Here is a 24,907-nt window from a genome sequence, read left to right on the forward strand (position 1 = left end):
TGCTTCTCTCTAATAGTGAAGAACAAGGATTATATATGTCATAGTGACAACTCTGGTTTCTGTTGCCTGAAGGCCAGGTATATTACATTTCACCCCTCCCCTGGAGTTCTCTTATACCCTTGAAGAGACCTTTGGGTGTCTAGTCTCTCTACCTTTGGCTTCTGCAGATGATGTTCTCCCAATTTTATGCACTTCCAATCCATTCAGCCACTTAACAGATTAGCTTCTACAAAGGAATATTTCCTTCAAAGGTCTAGTGAATAGAGAAATGCAAACATTCGCCCAACACCTGGAGGGCATAATCTTCCCTTTTCACCACCTCAGTCTTGGTAGAAGGAAGATAGATTAGGTTCACAGTTTAATTCAGTTCCTATATATCATGGTCATATCAAGTTCCAAATCCAAAGCCCCTTGGGCTTGAATCCTGGTATTCTGGCCTCTCAGTCCTCCTTCCAGTCCTCACTGGACTGACAGCAACATCTAGCCAGGGATCCAGCCTCCAAAATTGCCATGTCAAGCTCCTGGGTTCGAGGACTTCACTGACTGTACCTATAACTGAAAAGGACAAAAAACAGACAAAAATCCCAAATCCATTTCTCAAACCCACAGGGATTAAGGGGTAGGTGTGGGTAGGGAGTACATTCCTCAACCAGCTTAGTTCATGGATCCCATGGTGAGTGAATAGGACCATCACCCTTTGGATAATGTTGGAAGGTGAGCAACACTGTCCCACTCTGGTAGTTTTAAAGATGTAGCCTGCTCTGGCTACACAGCGTATACACAGACACACACACATATACCCATCCATATACACATCCATACACATATTTATATATGTATATATTATATATGTGTAACCATATATAATATGCATATAATGTATATAATATGTATATAAATGTGTGTGTATATGTTCTTTTGTATTTTATTTTATTCATTTAAAAACATTCTTCTGGGGGGCTAGGTGGTGCAGTGGATAGAGCACCTGAGCTGAAGTCAGAAGGATCTGAGTTCAAATCCGACCTCAGACCAAACACTTGACACTTACTAGCTGTATGACCCTGGGCAAGTCACTTAACCCTGACTGCCCAAAAATTAAAAAAACAAATACAAACAAAAAAAACCATTCTTCTGGGAGGGGTCCATGGGCTACAGCAGACTGCCAAACAGGTCCAAGATACAAAAAAAAAAAAGGTTAAGAACTTCTGTTTTAAGACTTGGCACATGTGCTAAAGGTGGCAATGTGGTGTAATAGAGACCTGGATTTGAAGTCAAAGGACTTACTACGTGTGTGTTTGAGGTAAGTCATCTATTCTCTCATGTCCCTCTCCAATGCCATACTCTCCACCTCCCTTTCCTGTTGAAGTCCCAGTTCTGCCCAACCCTTCTACCATGCTCTTTAGAATATGTGCCAAAATGTTCACAAACAAAACTGGAAACAAAGTGGATGCCCATCATTCGGGGGCTGGCTGTACAAATGTGGATAAGCGTATAATGGGATATTAGGATCTGCCGTGTACAGTGGAAAAGAGTGTTAAACTTGGCATCACAAGTTAAAGTTTAAATACCAAATTTGCCACTTACAATTTGTGTGACTTGGAACAAGTTACTTGGGCCTCAATTTCATCAAATCCAAATGAAGAAATTGGAATAGGTGACCTCTGGGCTACCTTCTAGCTCAAGATTAGGGGCTCTTAAACTAGAAGAGATGAGAAAGAGGGATGCACTTGGAGAAGGGGAAGGGGAGAGATAGAATGGGGAAATTTTTCTCACATAAAAGAGGTAGGCAAAGAAGAGCTTTTATAGTAGAGGAGGAAATGGGAGGTGGCAGCAAAGAACCTCACTCTCATCAAAACTGGTTCAAACAGGGAGGAACATATATACACACCCAGTTGTGTATAGAAATGCAACTTACCCAATAAGGAAATAGAAGGGGAAAGAGATAAGAGAAGTGGGAGGAGGGGAGGGGATAAAAGGAAAGGAGGCTGTCATCAGAACCAAAACAAACTTTTGAGGAAGGACAGAATAAAAAGAGAGAGAGAGAAGGATAAACAGAAGAAAATAGGACAGAGGGAAATACACAATTGGTAATCCTAACTGTGAATGTGAATGGGATGAGATCAACCATAAAACAGAAGCAGATAGCAAAATGGATTATAAACCAGAATCCAATGATATGTTGTTTACAAGAGATATACTTGAAACAAAAAGATACACCCAGAATTACAATAAAGGGTTGGAGCAGAATATATTATGCTTCAGCTTAAGTTAAAAAAGGCAGCTAGATGGCATCGTAAATAGAGTACCAGGTCTATAGTCAGGATAACTCATCTTCCTGAGTTCAAATCTGGCCTCAGACACTTACTAGCTATGCGACACTGGGCAAGTCACTTAACCCTGTTTGCCTCAGTTTCCTCATTTGTAAAATTAGCTGGAGAAGGAAATGTCAGACAATTTCAGTATTTTTGCCAAGAAAACCCCAAGAGGGGTCACAAAGAATCAGACATGACTAAAAACAACTGAACAAACACAAAAGCAATCATGATCTCAAACAAAGCAAAAGCAAAAATCAAACAAGATAATCAAGGAAACTACATTTTCTTAAAAGGTACCATAGACAATGAAGTAATATAAAAAATCTGTAGCAAGTTTCTCTGACAAAGCCTTCATTTCTCAAATATTTACTGAGTATAGAAGTGAGTCAAATTTCTAAAAATAAGAATCATTCCCTAATTGATAAATAGTGAAAGGATATAAAGAGGAAGTTTTCAGAAGAAATCAAAGCTATCTATGATCATATGAAAAACTGCTCTAAATCACTATCAATTAGAGAAAGGCAAATTAAAACAACTCTGAGGTACTACCTCACATCTATCAGAAATGACAAATTCTGGAGGGGATGAGGGAAAAATAAGTACACTAATAAACTGTTGGCGGAGTAGTGAACTGGTCCAACCATTCTGGAGAACCATTTGGAACTAGGCCCAAAAGACTATAAAACTCTGTATACCCTTTGACCCAGCAATACCGCTACTAAGTCTGTATACCAAAGAGTTCAAAGAAAAAGGAAAAGGACCAATATGTACAAAAATACTTATAGAAACTCTTTTCACGGTGGCAAAGAATTAGAAATTGAGGACATGCTCATCAATTGTGGAATGGCTGAACAAGTTGCAGCATATGATTGTAATGGAGTACTGTTGAGCTATAAGAAATGATGAGTGGAATACTAATACATTGTTGGTGGAGTTGTGAAATGATGCAATCATTTTGGAGAACAATTTGGAACTATACCCAAAGGGCTATAAAATTGTGCATACCCTTTGAAAGATATCATAAAAATGGTAAAAGGACCCACATGTACAAAAATATTTATAGCAGCTCTTTTTGTGGTGGCAAAGAATTGTAAATTGAGGGGATGCCCATCAACTGGGGAATAGCTAAATAAGTTGTGGTATATGAATATAATGGAATACTTCTGTGCTATAGGAAATGATGAGCATGCAGACTTCAAAAAAACTTGGAAAGACTTACATGAACTGATGCAGAGTGAAATGAGTAGAACCAGGAGAACATTGTACACAGTAACAGCCACATTATGGGATGACTGACTTTGATAGACTTGGCTCTTCACAGCAACACAAGAATCTAAGACAACTCCAAAAGATTCATGATGGAAATTGCTATCCACCCCCAGAGAAAGAAATATGGAGTCTGAATGCAGATGGAAGCATACTATTTGTTTTCCTTTTCCTTTGTTGTCTTGTTTTATTGCTTCATTCTCATGGTTCCTCCCATTAGTTCTAATTGTTCTTTACATCATGACTAATGGGAAAATATGCTTAATATGAATGTATATGTAGAGCCTACACTGGATTGTATGTTTTCTGAGGTAGGGGGAGGGAGGGAGAAGAAATGGGAGGAGGAGGAAATTTAAAACTCAAAATCTTATGGAAGTGAATGTTCAAAACTAAAAATAAATTAAATTTAAAAAAAAAAAGAAATAATGAGATGAGTGGTCTTAGAAAAAAAAAAAACATGGTAAGACCTATATGAACTGAAGCAATGTGAAGTGAAAAGAACCAGAAGATCACTGTGCACAGTAACAACAATGTTGTAATGGTGATCAACTGTGAAAGACGTGGCTACTCTAATCAATACAATGATCCAAGACAACTCCAAAGGACTCATGATGAAAATTGCTATCCATGTCCAGAGAAAGAATTGATGAACTCTGAGTGCAAATTGAAATACATTGATTTATTTTTTGGCTTTATTTTATTGTTGTTGCTGCTGTTGTTGTTATTTTGCAATACAGCTAAAATGGAAATATGTTTTGCATGATTTTACATGTATAATTGATATTATTTTGATTGCCATCTCAGTAGGTGGGGGAGGGGTGGGAGGAAAAGAATTTGGAACTCAATTTTTAAAAAATATTAAAAAGAAATAATAAATTTTAAAAAAAGAAATACATCAAGAAACTATAGGAAGTTATTTCTTATACCCCAAAACTGTATAAAAAGTCAGCCAGAAGCCCACAGGCAATAGGAAGGGCATCCTCACTAGCAAAGACAACATCAGTACAAGGTAGCCTTTGAGAGTGACCAGAGGTGAGACTTATGTGGCCTGTAATGCTCTGTTTCTCAAGGTAGCAAGACTGCAGGTTACTCCCAGAAAGCTCCAGAGAAATCAGAAAGCTTCACAAGGGTTAGAAAGCTCTGGGTGAAGAGCTTGGAAGCCTCAGGAAGAGGCAGCAGGGAGGAACCAGGGACCAGTGTGATGTCCTTTGAGGTCCCTAATAATGTCCTTAGATGCCAAAGAGGGGCCTGATGATACAACATTCTGACCCTTAAATTTCAGAAGGGCCTAACTGTAAAAGATGAAAGTCAGCACAGGAATCCAGGAGAACAATGACTTAAGACCAAAGAAAGCTGACCACTAAAAATTACAGCATGGGACAGAGCCTGACCCTGGCACAAAGACCCAGTTCAGGAACTAAAGCGCTAGACATCAGTAAATAAAAAACAAAACCAACCCAAGAACAATAACAAAAAAAAAATTCCCTCATTGACCAGCATCAAAAAATATTCCAAATCTTGAGATCCCTCCAAGAAGAAGTCAGTTAACTCCTTAACTATTACAATCAGAGACTTATTGGAGCAAAGAATAAAAAATGAAATAAAGGCCCTGGAGGCTGATGGGTATCAACTTGAATGAAGGTCTTTGGTAGACTTTCAGGGGTCTTAACTGAGTCTCTTATGAAGTCATCTGTAAACTTATTTTTTTTCCACTCACTGCTTCTTACCGTTTTATAATGTAATAATATTTATAATATGCCATCGTCCTCCCTCAAAAGATTTTACAAATAAATTTGTATTCTAAATTGCTGTTACCCTTGGCTCTCAAATCTCTATGTTTGGCAAGGAAATTGAATGTTTGCTGCCTAAGGTGTCAATTTTTGCTGTGGCAATTGATCTACATTGATTAAAGTTCCTGAAGAAATGATGACAGTCTGTGTCAACATCTGTTTTTTAGTCATTTCTCATTTTAAGTCGTCAACAGTTTGTTTAAATTGGTATGGTTGGAATTACCTTGTCAAATCTTCTCATTGTTATTCTTGCTTCTAATATGATATTGATTTTTATGCTTACTTAAAGAAGTCTATGGTTTGATTCTATGCAAACAGCTGATTTGAAAATCATTCATTTCCAGTCTATTGGAATACTATCATGTTTGTTCATTTTTTTGGGAGGGGAGGACTAGGCAATGAGGTAAAGTGACTTACCCAGGGTCACATAGCTATTAAGTGTCAACTGTCTGAGGCCAGATTTGAACTCAGGTCTTCCTGACTCCAGTGCTAGTGCTCTATCCACTGTACCACCTAGCTGCCCCCAAATTGTTAATTTTTCACAGCCCTCTTCTTGAAGAAGTGTTCAAGATATATAGTATGAGGGTTCTGTATGGTCTACAAGTTTTTTTCATTTTTTCCTTTTGAGTCACGTTTTCCAATACATTCCAATAGTAGTTAACTTGAGCAAAAAAAAATTATTTTACTATCATTCAATCAATAAGCATTTATTAAGTACTTTCTCTGTATGAGGGATAAACAAAAGGCAAAAACATGGTATCTGTTCTTGAGGAGCTCACATTCTAACAGGGCAAAGGACTACCCCATTTTAATAGACTCCAAATTCTATATTAATCAAAAGTGTAATATTGCAAAAAAAAAAAGCACTAATATATTATGTTGTTGTTCAGTCATGTCTGACTTTTTGTGACCTCACTTTGAATTTTCTTGGCAAAGATACTGAAGTAGTTTGCTATTTTCTTCTCCAGCTCATTTTACAGATGAGAAAACTGAGGCAAGCAGAGTTAAAAGACTTGCTCAGAGTCACGCAGCTAGTAAGTGTCTGAGGCTAGATTTGATCTCAGGTCTTCCTGACTCCAGGCACCACACTTTATCCACTGTGCTATCTAGCTGTTCCAATGCTATTATAGACTGCATGAACAGATTGTGTCCAAAATGAGGCAGAGATACTTTTGCTGCCTTCTACTTGGATCAGAATACATCTGAAGGCTGCATTAAATTCTAGGTACCACATTTTAGAAAGAAAATTAGTAGTCCTGAATAGGCACAAAAGATGATGAGGAAAATCTTGGAAGCCAAATCATAGGGAAACGGATGGAAGGAATTGGTGATATTTAGTCTGCAGAAGTAAACATGTAATGGGGAAGATGATAACAGTCTTAAATTATTGGAAGGTTTGTCTTACTGAAGAGGAATTAGACTTATCTTGCCTAGCTCTCAGAATCAGGACCAATACCAGCTGTTATAGGTTGGCTGAAATTCCTAGCAATTAGGGCAATCTAACATGGAATAAGATGCCTTGAGAAATAATAAGTTCCTCACTACTGGAGGTCTTCAAGCGGAGGCTGATTAATTATTGGTAGGAATGCATGGATCATCGCATCATAAATTAAAGAGCTGGAAGGGACCTTAGAAGTCAATTAGTATGATTCCTTTGTTTTACAAGTGAGGAAACTGAGGACCAAAGAGGTTGAGTGAGTTACCCAGGGTCACACAGGTAGTAAGTTGCTAAGCTGGAATGTCAGTTTAGGTCCTTTGTCTCTAAGTACTTTGTATCCAAGTACCGTTTCTACTCAGTAACTGAAGGCAAGATTCATGCTTCAGATAGGATGTGGCCCATCTTCCCAGTAGAAGATTCCATAATTTTGTAGGTCTATGAATGGTATGTTAAGGAATCATTATTACATAATGTAAAGAAGAAAGCACAAAACAAGCAGGGCTGAAACTTCAACAATAACTTAGCAGAACATTTATTATGTGCCTACTATGTGCACCTCCACTTTAGTTCTTCCTTGATGTTTCATCAAGGCATGGAAGGTGAATTTGGGTCCTCTGTGCCACTAGAGTAGAAGCTCTGGCCAATCCTGTCATGCTGGAAAGGCTCTGAGGATGGACTAGTGTCTTCCACGTCTCAGAATCAATACTAAAGTTCTTCAGAGAGACCTTGAGATGAACTATATGACTGTGACCTAAGCACCCACTTACCTAAGTTGGAGAGAGGATTATTACCAAGCAGATCATGGGGTGATGAATTTTTTGGCCACAAAGACTCTAGAAGACCAGTCATCAGCTAAATTAAAGAGGAACAGTGATACACATTAGTAGAAGGGTTATTCACACTGGTGAGATTACTGGTCCTTGGGGCCTTTAAGTAAAACTTATGTGTGGAACACTAATCTAGGTAATGGGGGAAATTTTTTTTAAAAAATTATATGACATAATCCCTACTCTCACATAGCTTGCAGCCTAATGGAGAGAGGGGTTAAATATATCTAGAAAGAACTATTCTATAGAATGAGATAATGTTTGTAAAGTGCTTTGCAAACTTCAAAGTGTTGTATACATGAAAGTTGCATTATATAAAATTATATATAATTGTATGTAAAAGAGTTGTATTATAATGAGTGTGATAAAACTATAAGTGAACTAGGTGTAGACCAAGTGCTGTGTGAGGTTTAAATAGGAAAGGAAACTACTGACTGGGAGCTGGGACTTAAGAGACGGAGAATTAGCATTTCTATAGCACCTCAAGAATTGTGCCAAGTGCTTTAAAAAATATATTACCTCATTTGATCCTTACAACGACCCTAGTAAGTAGGTTCTTTCATTATCCTGATTTTACAGGTAGTAAATATCTGAGGCTGGATTTGAATTCTTGTTTTCCTGACTCCAGGCCAGGGTGCTCCACTCACTGCACCACCAGCTGCCTTAACACACTGGAATGTCCTTTGAATACTTCAAAGGACAAAGCAAATTTTTGCCTCAGTTGTCTTAAGTTCTTCTAGGCAGGCTTTCATTAAGAAGATTGAGGAGTAGAGAGAGGGCGTTCTAGATACTGGGAATCATTTAAGTAAAGTCTAAGAGGGCTGAATCTACACAGGCTGTAACTATTTTGCTGATGCTAGGCTCTCCCTATTACTCTCCTTAGGGAAGGAAAGATCAAGGAAATAAAAGTTGGGAAGTATTTAACAGAAGAGAAACTATAGCTAAGACAACACGGCAGCAGACAGAGGGAGAAACCAAGTATCATTTCCTGCTTTTAAAAATAATTTTTAAAGTGAGTTCACTCATTGAACAAACATTTGTGCAATGCAACACAGATGAAACATGAAATAAAATACTACCCCTGCCCTTAGGGAGCCTACAATCCTTTGAGCAAAATAGTTTATATATGCAAATAGTAAAATTACAAAGACATAAAATGTGCCATAGGATGGAGGTAGCATGGTAGTAGAAACAGAACTGCTGTAGAAATCAAGAGATCTGGGTTCTCTACCCAGCTCTGCCACTAACCACATTTGTAAAATTTGCAAAGTCACTCCCTCTTTGGGCCTCATTTTTCTTTTCTGTAAAATAAAGGTGTTGGATTAGTTGATCTCTAAGCTCCCTTCCAATTCTAAATTTCTTTGAGTCTATGAGTCTATTGGGCGTAATAAGTGCCATAAGAGTTTCCTCATCAATTTCTTCCATCTGTAAAAGTTGGGCTCATGGATCTCTAAGGTCCTTTCCAACTCTAAGTCTATGATCTTATGAGCTCAGGGAAGGGTACTTCAGGGACGGGTTCATGGAGAAAGTCACATTTCACAAGGCCAACTGGAGGGAGGTAAGTTTGGAAGACTTTACAGATGGACTGTTGGTCCTTCGTACTGAAAGAGGGTCAATGGCAACACAATGTTGGGGTCAAGGTATATAGTATGTACGACTATGGCTGATCAGTCCAATGTGAGCTTGGAAGGCACTATAACAGAGTGGGCACAAATGGTCCTTGTGAACATTTGGGATGGAAAGGGCTCTAGACTCGGCTCTAGACAACTCACATTTCCTTTGTTTTTTTTTCTTATTAATTTATTTTTAGTTTTCAACATTCACTTCCACAAGATTTTGAGTTCCAAATTTTCTCCCCCATCTTGTCCCTCCCCCCATCCCAAGATGGCAAGCATTCTGAATACCCCTTCCCCTAATCTGCCCTCCCTTCTATCTCCCCCCTTCTCTTATCCCTTTCCCTTTCTATTTTCCTGTAGGTCAGGATAGATTTCTATACCCCATTGCCTGTATATCTTATTTCCCAGTTGCATGTGAAAATAATTTTTAACATTTGTTTTTAAAATTTTAGGTTCTAAATTTTCTCCCTTCCTCTCTCCCCAACCACTCTCATTGAGAAGGCAAGCAACTTGATACAGGTTATACATGTATAGTCATGCAAAACACTTCCATAGCAGTCATGTGAAAAACTAACTCTATTTCCCTTCATCCTATCCCACCTCCCTCCCCCCATTTATTCTATTCTCTCTTTCGACCCTGTCCCTCCTTAGAAGTGTTTGCTTCTGATTACTCCCTCCCCTCTATCATCTGCCAGCTCTCTTATCCCCTTCCTCCCTATTTTCTGGTAGGGTAAGATAGATTTCCATACCCAGTTGAGTGTGTATTATTCCCTCCTTAAGCCAAATCCGATGAGAATAAAATTCTAAAATCCGCTCATTCCCTCTCACCTTCCTCCATTTCTCCTCCACTGTAAAAGCTTTTTCTTGTCTGTTTTATTTACATTTCCTTTGTGCTACTGTGTTTCTACTTTGCTCATAGGGCACAATGCCTGATACTAAAGTTCTTCACAGAAACCTTGAGAGTGTCCTTGTACTGCTTCTTCCGACCTAGGAGTGAGCGCTAGCCTTCTTTGAATTCTCGGAAAATAGTCTTTTAGGCAAACCTACTTTGGCATTTGAACAATGTAGCCAGCTCATCAGAGCTGCACTCCGGGCTGTAGAGTTTTAATTGCTTGGCAATTCAGTTCTAGAGATGCCCTCACTGTTGGTTACCTTATATTGCCAGGTGATCTTCAGAATCTTCCTAAGATGTGCATAATGTCTCACCTTCCATCATTCTTTGCCTCTGCCTCACTTGTGTCTCAAAGAATAGTGCTCTTCTCTAGCTATCCTTAGAAATAAGCCATGACTTCAAATATGAAAGGATTTTTGTCCATTATGTGCCCTGGCATTAGTTTTGACATCTAAATTCAAGAAGAATAATGCATGTCTAGAGCATTCTTCACAGTATTTAGAACGTAGCCAGGACTAATAGTGAGCTATTTACCCTCTGACATTGCAGCAAAATGAAGAAGGTCTGCTTCATGAAGGTTCCATTCAACAAACACTTATTAAATAAGGGTTACTGTGAATAAGGCACTGCACCTGGTCCTGAGAATAGTAAGTCAAAAACAAAACAACTTCTGTCTTCATGGAGTTTATATTCTAGGGAAGAAGATAAATTTATATAAGCAAATATAAAGTGTATTCAAGGCAATTTTAAGAAGCAGAAAGTGCTAATAACCAAAAGGATCAGGAAGACTGTTATGGGAGTTGTCACCTGAGCTTTGTTTTTAGGGAAAGGAGAGATTCGACGAGGCAAAGGTGAAGACAGTATATTCCAGATATGTATTAGATAGAATGTTTCATGTGAACTATCAGGACAGTTTGACTGCAGCAAAGAGTATGGGAAGGGGAGTGATGTGAAATTAGCCTGGAAAGGTAAGTGAGAACTAAATTGTGAAAGACTTTAAATGTCATATTGAAGATTTTTTATTTTATCCTAGAAGCATTAGGGAGCCACTGAAGATAGGGGGTTGTGTATGATGTAGTCAGATAGATATATATTTTAGAAATAATTTGGCAGCTGTGTAAAGAAAGGACACACTAGAAGTCAGGAGACGAGTCAGGAGGTTATTGCAATAGGAAACAGAGGTGATGTTCTGGCTTTATGAATGGAAAAGTAGTGGATATATGATAAAAATGACCTGAAGACTTAGCCACCAACTGGATACAAGAGAGGGAAGTGGTGAAGTAGGCAAAGGTTAAATAAAATACAAATAGTTTACAAACTGCACTACAGCAGTGTTACATAAATACTGTTTGGAATATCTCCTTACCTACTTCTGTCATTCTATTATGATGTCATCCCTGTGTTCTCTAGAATTTTCTGTTTTGGTAACAGGCACAGCCTACTCTTCAGGACTTTCCAGCACTAAAAACAATCAGATTTGGGAGGTTCTAGCCCTCCCTCCATCAAGGCCAATCTGCAAGATTTCAGTCATATTTCAATTTGCTGATCTTCTTGCCTCCTGAGTTACAATTTGAATTCGGGGACTCAAGCTGACAAGAGTTTTAAAACTCTCCTTATGTTTCCCCTATCCCACCCCAAATCCACAACTACTTTCTTCTGTCCTTCCGATCTCCATTTCCACTCTCCAAAGAAAGAAGGATCTTTGAAAACAGTTAAGTAAAAAGAGATTAACTCCCTCGGGATGTATTTGTGATATACAGTGAAGGTTCTCAAAGGTCACGGGTTACTCCTTGCAGAGGGCGGTGCCCCCCCAAAGATAAGCACGTACACCAGTTCAACAAATCTTCTTGGAGCGCGCTTATGTGCAGGGCAACACTGAGCTGGGCAATGGGGTTTGGGGCGTGGAGAGAGGGGTGGGAATGCGACCCTAAGACCCAAAGGAGCGGGTCTCTTGAGCACTGCCAAAACACAGGCTCCGCAGTCTTCCTCCCCAGCCCACCCCCTAGACTAGCGCTGCTCCCCCGCCACGCTCACCGCCCTCCTCTCCCCGCAGGCCCCGCCTCCCACAGGCCCCGCCCCTTCCCTCCGCGCGGGGCCCCTCCCCTCCCCGTCTCCCATCCTCCCCCCCAGTCTCTCTTTCTCTTTCTCCCCCTCCCTCCTCCTCCCACCAGAGGCCACCCCGGGCCCCGGCCTCGGCCCTGGCCCCACCCCCCCAGCCTGCAGCGGCTGGCGCGCAGACCAGCTGGAGCTCGCGGCGGCCGGGACTGGAATGGGGGGTGGAGGAGGGCGGGGTAAGAGGTCAGTGCGAGGAAGGGCCACGCCGTCTACGACAACAGCCGAGGAGGAAGAGGAGGAGGAGGAAGAAAAAGAAGAGGAAGGAGAAGGGGCTGTCGCCATCGAGGAGGACGAGGACGAGGCCAAGGGGGAGCTGCTGCAGGCTGCCGGGGTTCCCCAGCTGCAGGTCCGCGGCACGACGCACCCCCGGGCTTGCCAGCCCAGTATGACGCCCTGGAGGCTGCTCCGCTGCTGCCAGTGGACCGCGGCCTGGGTGCCGGTGCTCTTCATCGCCGTGGTCATCTGCTGGTCCTACTACACCTTTGTAGTGGAGCTCTGCCTCTGTGAGTACCGGGACCGAGGGCTGGGCCGGGGACGAGGAGGAAGGCGACCCCCAACGCCGGAGGAGGAAATAAACTCGGCCCCCACCCCCACTCCTACCCGGCTGAGCTTGTCAGGAATTGGAGATTTGTCTTCTCACCCTGGCTGAAATCTGGGGGCTGTTTCTGAGTCCATGTCCGGGGGAGGAGGGCTGGGGTGTGGGGAGTGATTCTCCCTGGGGCTAGGAATGGGGAGTGGTTGCTATCTTCACCATCCTCATCTTCACCCTCCTTGTTACTATGTTACTCTTACTGAAGCTCCAGCCCGGAGAGCGTCCCGGGAACCTCCTGGAGCCTTCCTGCGGTACATCGAAATAGAGTCGGTTTGGGCGGAGAAGGGTGGGCTGAAGGAATAAATGAATGAACGACACCGGAGGGGTCCTCCTCGAGCTACGGTCCGAGGTTCTTTCGGCGCATCTCCCCCTATTCCCCCCTTCCAGTTCCCCTTTATGTTCTATCGTCCTCTGTATGCTCCTTGAGGATACAGGCTGTTGTATTTGCATTCCCATCTCTGAGCCCAGTGCCTGGCACATTGCAAGTGGTTAAAAAATGTTCTCTCTCTCTGCGTTTTTCTCTCTGTCCCTTTCCTCTTCCTCTTTCCCTCTTACTTTCTGTAGCTTTGTAACCTAGACCTACTTGTAGTTAATAAATGCTTTCTCTTCTCGTCTCTTCTCCTTCTCCCTCACCCCGTTTAACCAATACTTAGCACAGTGTCTGGCACATGTGAATGTTTAATAAAAACTCTCTTCCTTCTCCCTCATCCAATCCCTCTCCCATTCTCCTTCCCTCTCTCCCTCCCTCTCTCCTTTACATCCCCACCGCTTAGTACAGTCCCTGGCACATAATGCCAAGCACGTAAGTGCTTAATAATTCTCTCCCTCTTTCTTTCTCCCCCTTTCTCTGTCTTTGTATCCCCAGCGCTTAGCACTTTGCCTGCTATAGAATAGGCGCTTAGTCAATGCTTCTAAGACTGACCCCTCCCCCCCGAAATGTGAAGATTTGTGTTACTTCTGAGAGGATAGAAGAAGCTGTTTGTAGTTTTTGAGAAAAACCCTCGTCTGGACGACTTTTTTTGTTTGTTTGTTTTACAGCGTGTAGGAAGTAGTTATGACTTGCAAAAAAAAAGGCAGAAAAAAACCCCTAGGATTTGGTGGAAAATCCGATATTGAATAAATAACTAACTTGGAGGTGGCACTTCTACATTTCCTTCTGTTGAAGGCAGCTTAAGGTGCTAAGAATAAAAAGGCCTCTAGGTGTGATTTTTCTTGTAAACTACATTTACTTGAAGCTTGAATTACTTGAACTATTCTGTGGAATCCTTTTGGAGAAGTTTGAGAAATGAGCCAGATACACCTCCCTTATGTTTGTTGGATGTTTTTATTGTGAAATAATATAATACAATATATATTATATCTAAGGTAATATTTATATGTACATTCTGATAGGTGGGAATGGCATCTTCTGGCCACAATTTATATTTCCTTTTTCAGAGAGTTTTTGTGTGACTGGTTCATTTTTAGGACTCTTAAGGCAGTTGTTTAATTTGGCCCTTCATATGGTTGGAGGGAATTAGTCATTAATCAACTAATATTTATTATTAGTGCAAGGCACTATGCTAAGGACCCTCTGACTGAAGATTCAGAGATTTGAGGAGAAAATGCCAAGTTCCAAACAACAAACTTGCAAAAAACTTTAGAAACACAATATTTCCTAAATCGGGGGTTGCCTGTAACCTCGGTACTAATCAACAGTATTATTTGTAGCCACATAATGGGTTAAACAGACTTAGATTTGTAGGCTGTTAGAGGTCATAGGATAATAGGATCATAGGATAATAGGATCATAGATTTAGTACTGGACTAGATATAGTTCAACCATTTAATTTTACAGATGAAGGTAAGTTGTTTTCCCAAGGTCACATATCTAATAAGTGGCAGAGCTGATTTGAGCCCAGGCCCTCTAATACCAGATCCAGTGTTTTCTCCCCTGCACCATGATCCTGTAAGGCACCATAGAGACTCTTTTGCCTGAGCCCCTAATTTCATAGATGAGGCAGCTGAGGTCTGGAGAGGTTTAGAGATGTGTCACACAGCTACTAGCTTGAAAATGAGGACTTCCAGCTTCCAGAGTGCTCTTTTTTCATTATCCATTGCTTCTGTTGGGCTTTCTTGGGAGTACCTATAATAATAATTTTTTATATATGTGTGTGTGTGTGTGTGTGTATGTATATTTGTATGTGTATGTATAAAAATAAATAAAACTAGGACTCAACTAATAGAACCTAACTATCTATGTGAAAACACATTTGGAGAGCTCAGGTCTGAACATCAGGCACATATCTCCTTTGCCTCTTTTGCCTTTTTTTCTGCAGACTCTGGATGCAGTGGAGATGACAGTCCTTCCCTTCCCCCTCTTGTACAGGACCATAGCAGCATCCCATTTCCAAGGCTGCAGGAGGAGGGTGAAAGGGAGGGAGGATTCCTGGTATACCAGCAGCCACAGGAAAAAAACACTTGGGGCAGTTACAAAGGAGCTCTGAATAAAATAGATTTAGTCAAGGAAATATGTTATCTCTAGACTAGGGATTGATCAGGCCCACTTCATGCAATAAGGAGTTAATTAAGACAAGAGAAGGTCTGAGTGTTTAACTTCAAAGTACATTTATAAGCAGAGAACTATCTGTAATTTGCTTTTGGGCTCCTGGATTTCTTTTCTTTGTCCCTCTCTCTCTTCTGCTTGCTTACTTTTCAAAGAAACTTTATTCATTAACACTGGGGCCTATGGCAAGTATTACCACCAAAAGTTATTGAAGTTACTCAGCTTGTTAGAGGTAAACCACCTTTTTAGAACTGCAGAGCTCTCCTTGCCTTCTCTTAAGATGTAACGCATGGGAGGAAAATTTTACATTTTTGTTTGAGGGCCTGAAGTAAACTTATGTGACCAGGATGTTAAATCCATCTCTGCAATGTGCTGATGTTAATTATATAAACATGGCTTAGAAATTAGAATGGTTTAATGGTAATCTTTCTACTTTGGCAGTAGGGAAATCTTAGAGCCTACATGTGTATCATATAGTAGGCCAGGATTCACGGTGCTATTTAAAAATTGTTTTATTTCTTTTTTCCTGTACTTGATTGTCCATTTATCATATCACTAAGAATTGGTCTCATTGTTGTATAATGGCTTGAATTTAATATCTACAATTCTTTTTGAAGCAGCTTAGTTTATATCTAGAATGTTATTTTTATAATCCACCTTATTTCTCACCACTTAAACTGGTTCTGCTCATTCTCCCCAAAACACAATTTGCACATTATTATGACTGAAGGATTTATTCTTGTTGTCTCCTTACCTTCCCTCATTTCCTTGTGTTCTTTTTCCCACTTTACCTATCCTAATCCTACCCATCCTTCATGGCTCAGCTAAAGTTTCACCTTTTCTTTGAAGCCACTAATGAAGGAACAAATGAATGAAATGTTAAGTGCTTACTATGCTCAAATAGAAAAGTAAGAGAGTCCCTGCTGTCAAGGAGGATGGTGAACATGAGCTTTAAGGTCTTTTCCAACTCTAAAGTTGTGATCCCATGATCTTAACCTCTGCTGAAGTCATATCATATTTGATTGTACTGTCATTTGACAGTTGTAAAATCATAGACTTTTTAAAGCTAGCTGGAAAGGAACTTAGAAATAATTTAGTAAATCTCCTTCATTTTATAGATGAGAATAAAGTCCAGATAGACTTAGGTATAGGTAGCATGATATAAGCAGCTAGGTGGTACAGTGGGTAGAGTGCTGGGCCTGGAGTCAGGAAGACTCATCTTCCTGAGTTCAAATCCAGCCTCAGATGAGAAAACTGATGCAAACAGGGTTAAGTGACTTGCCCACATCACGCAGCTAGAAAGTATCTGAGGCTGCTTATATCATGCTGTCAGTCTCATTTTCCTCAGTTGTAAAATAGGAATAATGATAGCACTTGCCTTAAAGAGTTGTGAGGATCTAGTAAGATGATATCACAAAGTATTTAGCGCAATGCCTGCCATGTAGTAGGCACGATATACAAATAGATGCTTATTCTCTTCCCCTTCTCTTAATGAGACTAAGCTTGGAGTTTCAAGAAATTTTTGTTCTCATACCATAGTGCAGTACTTTAGATGAAGAATATTAAGAATATTAAGAATTTGATACTGATTCTTAAATGTTGCCAAGGCAAGAAAACTCTGGAACAGAACTGGAAATGGACTTATTTAAGTATCTCCAAAACATCATGATACAGGGGAGAGAACAGTTTTTGGAGTTGGAGGGCCTGTGTTTGAATCTTGGCTCTGCAAATTACTCTTTTTGGTCTTTGACAAGGTACTTAGTCACATTGGGGGCCTCAGTTTCCTCATCTGTCAAGATAAGGGGGTTGGATTCCATTTCCTTTAAAGTCATCTTCCAGCACTTAGGTCTATGATCCTGTGATTCCTTTGGTAGAACACTTTTTTCAGAAATAAAATATTTTAACAATTTTTAAATTGTCATATGGATGTAAAAATTCTTTCCATATATCATTCTTTGAATTAGCCTGTACCAAGAATAGAGAATTTGTCCTTTACTTTAGACTTGGTTAATATTTTGCTTATTGTTTGAAGACAGAGCAGTTTTTAGTGAAAAAAAAAAGTATATAGTATGAATTAGCAAGTTACCACATTCCTTTTAGTCATGTCTTTTAAAAGTTAGTAGGATGGTTTGAGTCCCTCCAGAACAAAGTTGTTTAGTATTGTCACTCCTGTTAGACTCCTTCCCACCCCTACTCCCTACCCCCCAGCTTCCATTTAGTGTACTGATAATGGCAAAAGCAATATATGACCTACTTTTGTTCAGTCTTAACTATGATACTTCAACTAGTTTCCCAATTGCAGATCTACAATGAGATATATATAAAGAGATGCAGTGAATTCTTAGTGTATCTGAAGTCTCCATAGTTCAGATTATTTTTCCTACTCTGTGCTATTTTTCTGAAAATAGAATTTGTCGTGTTCTTCCTATGCCTTGGGTTTAAATTGGTGACATTCAGGGCAAAAGAGCTTCCTAACCCCTTTTGGTTGCAGTATGTCAAGCTAATTTTAAACATGATGTACATTGTTTTTGGATGGCTTGAGATAGGAGTTAACTTTTCAATTTTTTTTCCAATTACATGTAATAACAACTTTTAATGTTCTTTTTTTTAAAATTTGAGTTCCAAATTCTTTCCCTCCCTCCCCACCCCACTGCTTGAGAAGGCAAGCAATTTGATATAGATCATACATGTGCAGTTATTGATTCCTTTAATATTCTCGACTTTTTGTTCTCCCAAATGAATTCTGTTACTATTTTTTCTAGCTCTCTAGGCTGATTTTTTGGTAGTTTGATTGATATGGCACTGAGTAAGTAAATTAATTTAGGTAGAATTGTCATTTTTATTATATTGGCTTGGCCCATCCATGAGCAATTAACATTTTGGAGTAACTTTTCACAACAATTTTATTTTTTGATAAGATACTTTTTTATAGACTTTTAAAATTAATTTCATTATTTTTGTTTAATGTAGGAATGTGCAGCAAATGATGGGGAGATGCAGTAAATGAAAGTTCAGTAAAATATAAAAAGTAAAAAGAGAATTTTGCTATAGAACTTACATTTTTAAATAAATGGGTATAGATTTTGTTTTGCCATGTTAAAGCATGTTGGTAAGTGAAGGCTTCTAAAGAAAAAAGAGTAAGCCCATTTAAAAAACAATGAAAGAAATTGTTGCTGAAACTTAGGTGAGGAGGTAGGAACAAATATGGTATGTGAGGAGGGTAGTGAAAACAATGATCTGATTGGAAAAGGATGCATGTCTTCATGCCTACTGATGAAAGTTGATGATGGGGCCAGAGAGTCTTTGTGGACAGGATAGTGGCCCTGAGCCTGCACTGGAACTTAGAAGAGAAGTGGGATAGGTTGATAACCTAGAGCACAGTGACATGGGAATATTTAGCCTGGAAAAAATACTTTGGTGTAGTCATTACTATTGTCTTCAAGTGCTGCAAGGACTATTATGTGAAAAGAGAGTTAGATTTATTTTGTGTAGTCCCAGAAGGTAGAACTAGAAACATTAGGTGGAAGTTGCAAAGAGGTAGATTTTAGCTTTATATAAGGAGAAACTCCTTAATAAATTTGTTGCCTAAAAATGGAACAAGCTATCTAAGGAGGTAATAGGTTCTTCATAATTGAAATCTTTTAAGCAAAGGCTGAATGATCACTTGCTGTAGATCTTTTAGAAGGGATTTATAAATGTTCATTTACCAGCTGGACCAGATGACCTCTGAGGTCTCTTTTAACGCTGAGATTCTGCATCTGTGAGTTAGTAGCCATAGTTCCTGGTCATCAACTTTAGTTGGATTGGAACTGTATCTATGCTCCATATGACAGCCGCAAGAGATAGAGACTAAGTCCTCGTTCAGGTAGAATCCGGAAGAAACTATCCTTTTGGAAATTCTTGGAGATCTTCACACCATATTTATGTGAACACACATTGAAAAAGTCCTAAAGGACAAGTTTTGCTACTTTATACTTTTTAATTCTCCACAGTGCTTCAGCAATTGTTCTTGACTCATTAAAGACCCAGTTTTTGATCAGTAGCCTTCATAGAAGATCGTAATAACAGAAACACTTGGAATTTGTTTGGGGTCCTGCTTTTTCCCCTCTACTGAATCTTCCCCATTGAGTGACAGATTTTGTGTTATCAAAGGGCCTTCATAAATACTTGTTTCTAAATTCATCCTTAACCTATAGACTAGCACTCATTGTAGAAAAAGTAGCATATACATAAAGGAAAGCATATTAGATTTATCAGTGAGATGGGCTCATGTGAGAACTTTGCCACTTACTAACTTTGTGGGGTTGGGCCAGTAACAATTTCTCTGAGCTTCCTGTTCCACAAATAAATATGTGCACAATAATGTCTATAATGATTTAATAAAACGTACTTGGTAATTATATTACTTACAGGGTTGTTGTGAGACAAGTTCACTGTAAACTTTAATTGGCTGTATAAATGGTGAGTTATTATTAATGGCATGAAAATGTGTGTCCACCAAGCTAGATGTCTTAAAAAATAGCTACAATATAAAAATAATAATAATTAAGATATGTGAAAATTCACAGGAGATAAAATCCAAGAACAGTATAAAAGGGCCAGATACCTATATACAAATTCACAGAGTCTGGATAACAAGCAGGATAAATTGGGAGATCCTACCGTAAGAAGGCAAATTTGACCTCATAGGTCTCATCTCATCCTGGTGAAATGGAGACTCATAATAGGAATATTACTCTGAAAGGGTATACTTTATTCAAAAGAAACAATGTCACTGTATATTAAGAAGCTATATTCTTATGAGGAAATCTAGGAGGGAATAATCAAGGTTGAGAGAACATTTGGGTGAAGATCAAAGGATGCTGTAACAGAAGCAGTAGTGTCACTAGAGAATGCTATAGACCACCCTGACGGAGCAGAATAAGTGAGGAGTTTAAGAAACAAGTCATGAGTCTGACATAGCATGACCATAAGTATCTTACAGGGGTGTCCCTCTCTTCCAGAATCAGAGAGCTAATAATTTCTTGACCCGATTTAATAATAATTTCATCATTTGAAAGGCAGAAGAACCAACAAGGGGAATTTCAACTTCGGATTTGACTCTCAGTAAGAAGGGAAAACTGGTTGGTAGATTAAAAACCATAGTGGAAAGTGATTACTAGAAGATGATACATGTAACTTCTAAGAATTATTAGGGCAGTTAAAAGGCATTTACATAGACAGAGGGCATGGATATGAGTCAGTTATGTTGATCTCCCCAAAAAAAGAGCGATTCACTGGGAGAATGAGGAAATTTTTCTTATATAAAAGGTGCACAAGGAAGAGCTTTTATGGTAGAGGGGAAAATGGGGGAGTAGCAGGCAATGCTTGAACCTCACTCTCATCCAGATTGTTTCAAAGAAGGGGATATATGTGTTTGTGTGTATGTATCTCTGTGTGTGTATAACACAGTAGGTTGTGTATAGAAATGTAACTTACCCAATAGGGAAATAGGAGGGAGACTCAGGGGATGAAAGAAAGGGGGGGGTGGGGATGATACGAGGGAGGACTGATTAAGAGATACAGTGATTAGAAGCAAAATAGACTTTTGAGGAGGGACAGGATAAAAAGAGAGAGAGAAAGAAACAGAAGAAAATGGGATGGAGAGAAATACACATTAATCATATTGTGAATGTGAATGGGATAAGCTCACCCATAAAAAGGAAGCAGATAGCAGAATGGATTAGAAACCAGAATCCAACAATATGTTGTTTACAAGAGACATGTTTGAAATAGAAAGACACACACAGTTCCAATAAAAGGCTGGAGCAGAATTTAATATGCTTCAGCTGAACCAAAAAAAAAAAAAGGCAGGAGTAGCAATTATGATCTCAGAGAAAGCAAAAGCAAAAATAGACCTAATTAAAAGTGAGAAATAAGGGAACTTCATTTTGCTAAAATGTACTATAGACAATGAAGTAATATCAAACATTTTTATAGCAAGTTTCTCTGATAAAGGCCTTATTTCTCAACTACATATTCAATATAAACTGAGTCAAATTTATAAAAATAAGAGCCATTCACTAATTGATAAATGGTCATAGGATATAAAGAAGCAGTTTTCAGAAGAAATCAAAGCTATCTATGGTCATATGAAAAAATGCTCTAAGTCACTTTTGATTAGAAAAAGAAAGGTTTTTCATTCTTTTTTAATTTTATTTTTTTAATTGATTTATTTTTAGTTTTCAATATTCATTTCCACAAGATTTTGAATTCCAGTTTTTCTCTCCATCTCTCCCCTCCTCATGCACTCTGCATATCCCTTCCCCCAATCCCTTCTATCACACACTCTCCCCTATCTCCTTCCTCTTCTATTTTCCTATAGGGCGGGATAGATTTCTATACCTCATTGCCTGTATATCTTATTTCCCAGTTGCATGTAAAAACAATTTTTAAACATTCATTTTTAAAACTTTGAGTTTCAAATTCTCTCCCTCTGTCCCTCCCCTCTCATCCTCATTGAAAAGGCAAGCAATTCAGTATAGGTTATACGTGTATAGTCATGCAAAACACTTCCACAATAGTCATGTTGTGAAAGAGTAACTCTATTTCCCTCTATCCTGTCCTTTATTCTGTTGTCTCCTTTAACCTTGTCCCTCCTCAAAAGTGTTTGCTTCTGATTACCCCCTCCCCTAGAGAAAGACAAATTAAAACAACTCTGAGGTACCACCTCACACCTATTGGCTAACAGGACAGAAAAGGAAAATAATAAATATTGGAGGGGATGTGAAAAAATTGAGATGCTAATGAACTGTTGGTGGAGTTGTGAACTGGTCCAGCCATTCTAGAGAACAGTTTGGAACTAAGCCCAAAGGGCTATAAAACTGTGTATACCCTTTGTCCAAGCAATACCACTACTAGTTCTGTATCCCAAAGAACTCAAAGAAAAAGGAAAAGTACTGATATGTGCAGAAATATTTATAGCAGCTCTTTTTATGGTGGTAAAGAATTGGAAATCAAGGGGATGCTCATGAATTGGGGAATGGCTGAACAAATTGTGGCATGTGATTATGATGGAGTACTGTTATACTATAAGAAATAACGAGGAGGGTGGTTTCAGAAGAAAAAACAAAGCATGGCAAGACCTATATGAACTGATAAAAAGTAAAATAAGAAGAACCAGGAGATCACTGTGCATAGTAACAGCAATGTTGTAATGATGATCAACTGTGAAAGACTTGGCTACTCTGATCAAATACAATGGTCCAACACAGTAATTTTTTTTTTCAGCCAGAGACAAGGTTTATTAGAACATAGTCATATTGGGCAACTCTTAAGGAGTCTGAACATTAGTGAGCTAGTGGCTAGATTATAAGAATCTGAGCAGTGGCTAGATTTTAAAGAATCTAAGCATCTTAATGAAGACAAAACCTTATATACAGAAAGACTGTGGCTGGGACCTAGGAGTGGCCAGTAACCTGGGGTGAACAGAACTCCTGGAACCTGGACCTGGTGGCCAAGGGAGAATGGAGCCTAGCTAGGATTAAGGGTGGGAAATAGCCAGGTGCCATAGTGAGGTAAGACAGTGGAGGGGAGAGTGCATGTAGCCACAGTGAAAGGCCAGTTGATGGGATTATAACCTCAGGCAAATGCCAGAGATTTGGCCATGTGGGAAAGTCCAGGTTTTTTCCTTTTTGGGGTCTAGCTCCCATTCTCATCATTCGCCCCTCAAACAAATGGGACCCAAATTCTTTTGGTGTAAGGGGCAAAGGTCTCTCTGAAATGGCTTCCTGCTGGCAAGGGGCGTAGAGTTGTCTCTGCCTCGAGGGGGTCCCAAAGAGGAGGCTGACTGGAACCGAGCACAGGCTGCAACCAGGGAATGATGGAGAGGACATTGGCTAGTACTCGCTGTTTGCTACCAACTGGATTCACATAATTCAGTTTTGAAACCATGCAGTATCAAATCCACATTATAGCCAGACTCAGAAATAGCAAGCTGGGTAACATTCCTTTTCAAAGGAACATAATGGGGAAACTGAGCCAGGAGGATCCCATCTTAGACTGAGGCTAAAATTGCCCTCTCAGCTTTTCCCAATGCTGACTTCCCACCAGTATCACCTTCTCTGAGTAGCTTGTGGCATTTCTCTCAGATGGTGGATTTCTGATTATAAATGGATTATGATCCATCAAACTCAAAATAAAATCCTGTGAGGTTTTACCTCAAACAGCAAGTTTCACTTATCATAGCTTAGGAAAAACTTTTCCAGGATTTACATCTCAGACTTAAATTTGTCCTGGTGTAAAAAGCCAGTCATTAGAGATTTCTATATAATTGCAAGTTCTCAGCCAGACAAAACCCAAACAAGCTTTGTGGCAAATTTACACATTAAAACAATAACCAACAATGGCTAAATTATTTTAGTGGTAACCAAATTATGAAAAGTTGCTTGACATAACTAATACAAAAAGTCCACCAGTTTGAAACTTGAAACAAACCCATTACCTGTTAGGTGACTTCAGTTTTGTCAAATGCATTTCCAAATTACTTTTACACAGAGAATCAACATCTCATCATTAACAGTTAAAACTAAAAATTTAAAAGAGCGTGCTTACCCAAGTTCAGAGGCTAGCTTCATTACCTTGAGCAGGATGTGTTGAACCTGGGTGATGCTTCCAGGCAAAGGTTATCCTAGGGCCCAAGGCCGTTGCCAGGGGGGCCCACGCTGTAGCTGCTGCCCCTCCCCCTTCCTTCCTTTCCCAGGTGGAGAGTAAAATCAAAGATGAGGGGTAAAGGATGAAATTATCTTCTCCTGTGAGAGGGATTAGAAGATACCCTCTTGATTTAAGGGAAGATAGTGGAAGAAAAGAGTGACTACAGTTGTAAGGAGGAGTTTCAAAACTCCTTAATGATCAATCACGAAACCTCCAGAATCTGCCAAAATATTTTTAGCTGTTCTAACTTTTCCATGTAACCTCCATGAAGGAGAATTCAGGGGTGTAGAGAGAAGGGAGTAAGTAAGCCTCAGGGAACCAAAAAGCAGCTGCAGTTTTCCCTAATTCTCTAGTGCTGAGAGAACTGACAGAATTGGGCATACACTTGCAGATAGGTCCTTGTCCTCTGTACTGTGGAAGTTGTACCCAGGTCCATGGTCTCGAATTGACCCAGTGGAGCGAGAGCCTGAGAGCATCAGGCCGAGTGTGAGACAGCCTCATAACTGTCTGCCCTAAAAACACCACCAAGCGTTGGTGCTTGGAAAGCAACTCTAACTGCAGAACAAGAAAGGAGAGGCGGGGTGGGGGTGGGGGGGACCTTACATACCTTCCAGACTTGGCTGGAGAAGAACTTGGGGGGTAGGCAATTTCCCTGTACAGGCCACCAAAATGATGAGGTTTAAGGGTTTAGGGGTGCTGAGACCCCAATATCACAACACGTGGATCCTGGCCAAAAGAATTCCACCCAAGCCTTTTTTAGCAAAAGACAAGGTTTATTAGAACATAGTCATATTGGGCAGACTCTTAAGGAGTCTGAACA

General features: G+C 39.7%; 1 protein-coding gene across 1 annotated transcript in view; it reads left to right on the forward strand.

The window, feature by feature from the left end:
• Positions 1-12,283: 12,283 nt before the first annotated feature.
• ZDHHC20 (zDHHC palmitoyltransferase 20) overlaps positions 12,284-24,907 on the forward strand; it is an 88,839-nt gene continuing 76,215 nt past the window's right edge. The window contains exon 1 of the mRNA XM_020968778.2: positions 12,284-12,762. Within this exon, the coding sequence (XP_020824437.1) occupies positions 12,414-12,762 (349 nt within the window). The 5' untranslated portion in view covers positions 12,284-12,413. The remainder of the gene's footprint in view (positions 12,763-24,907) is intronic.

This window comes from Phascolarctos cinereus, unplaced genomic scaffold (assembly GCF_003287225.1).
Source record: "Phascolarctos cinereus isolate Bilbo 61053 unplaced genomic scaffold, phaCin_HiC Scaffold_726;HRSCAF=1367, whole genome shotgun sequence".
Lineage (NCBI taxonomy): Eukaryota > Metazoa > Chordata > Mammalia > Diprotodontia > Phascolarctidae > Phascolarctos > Phascolarctos cinereus.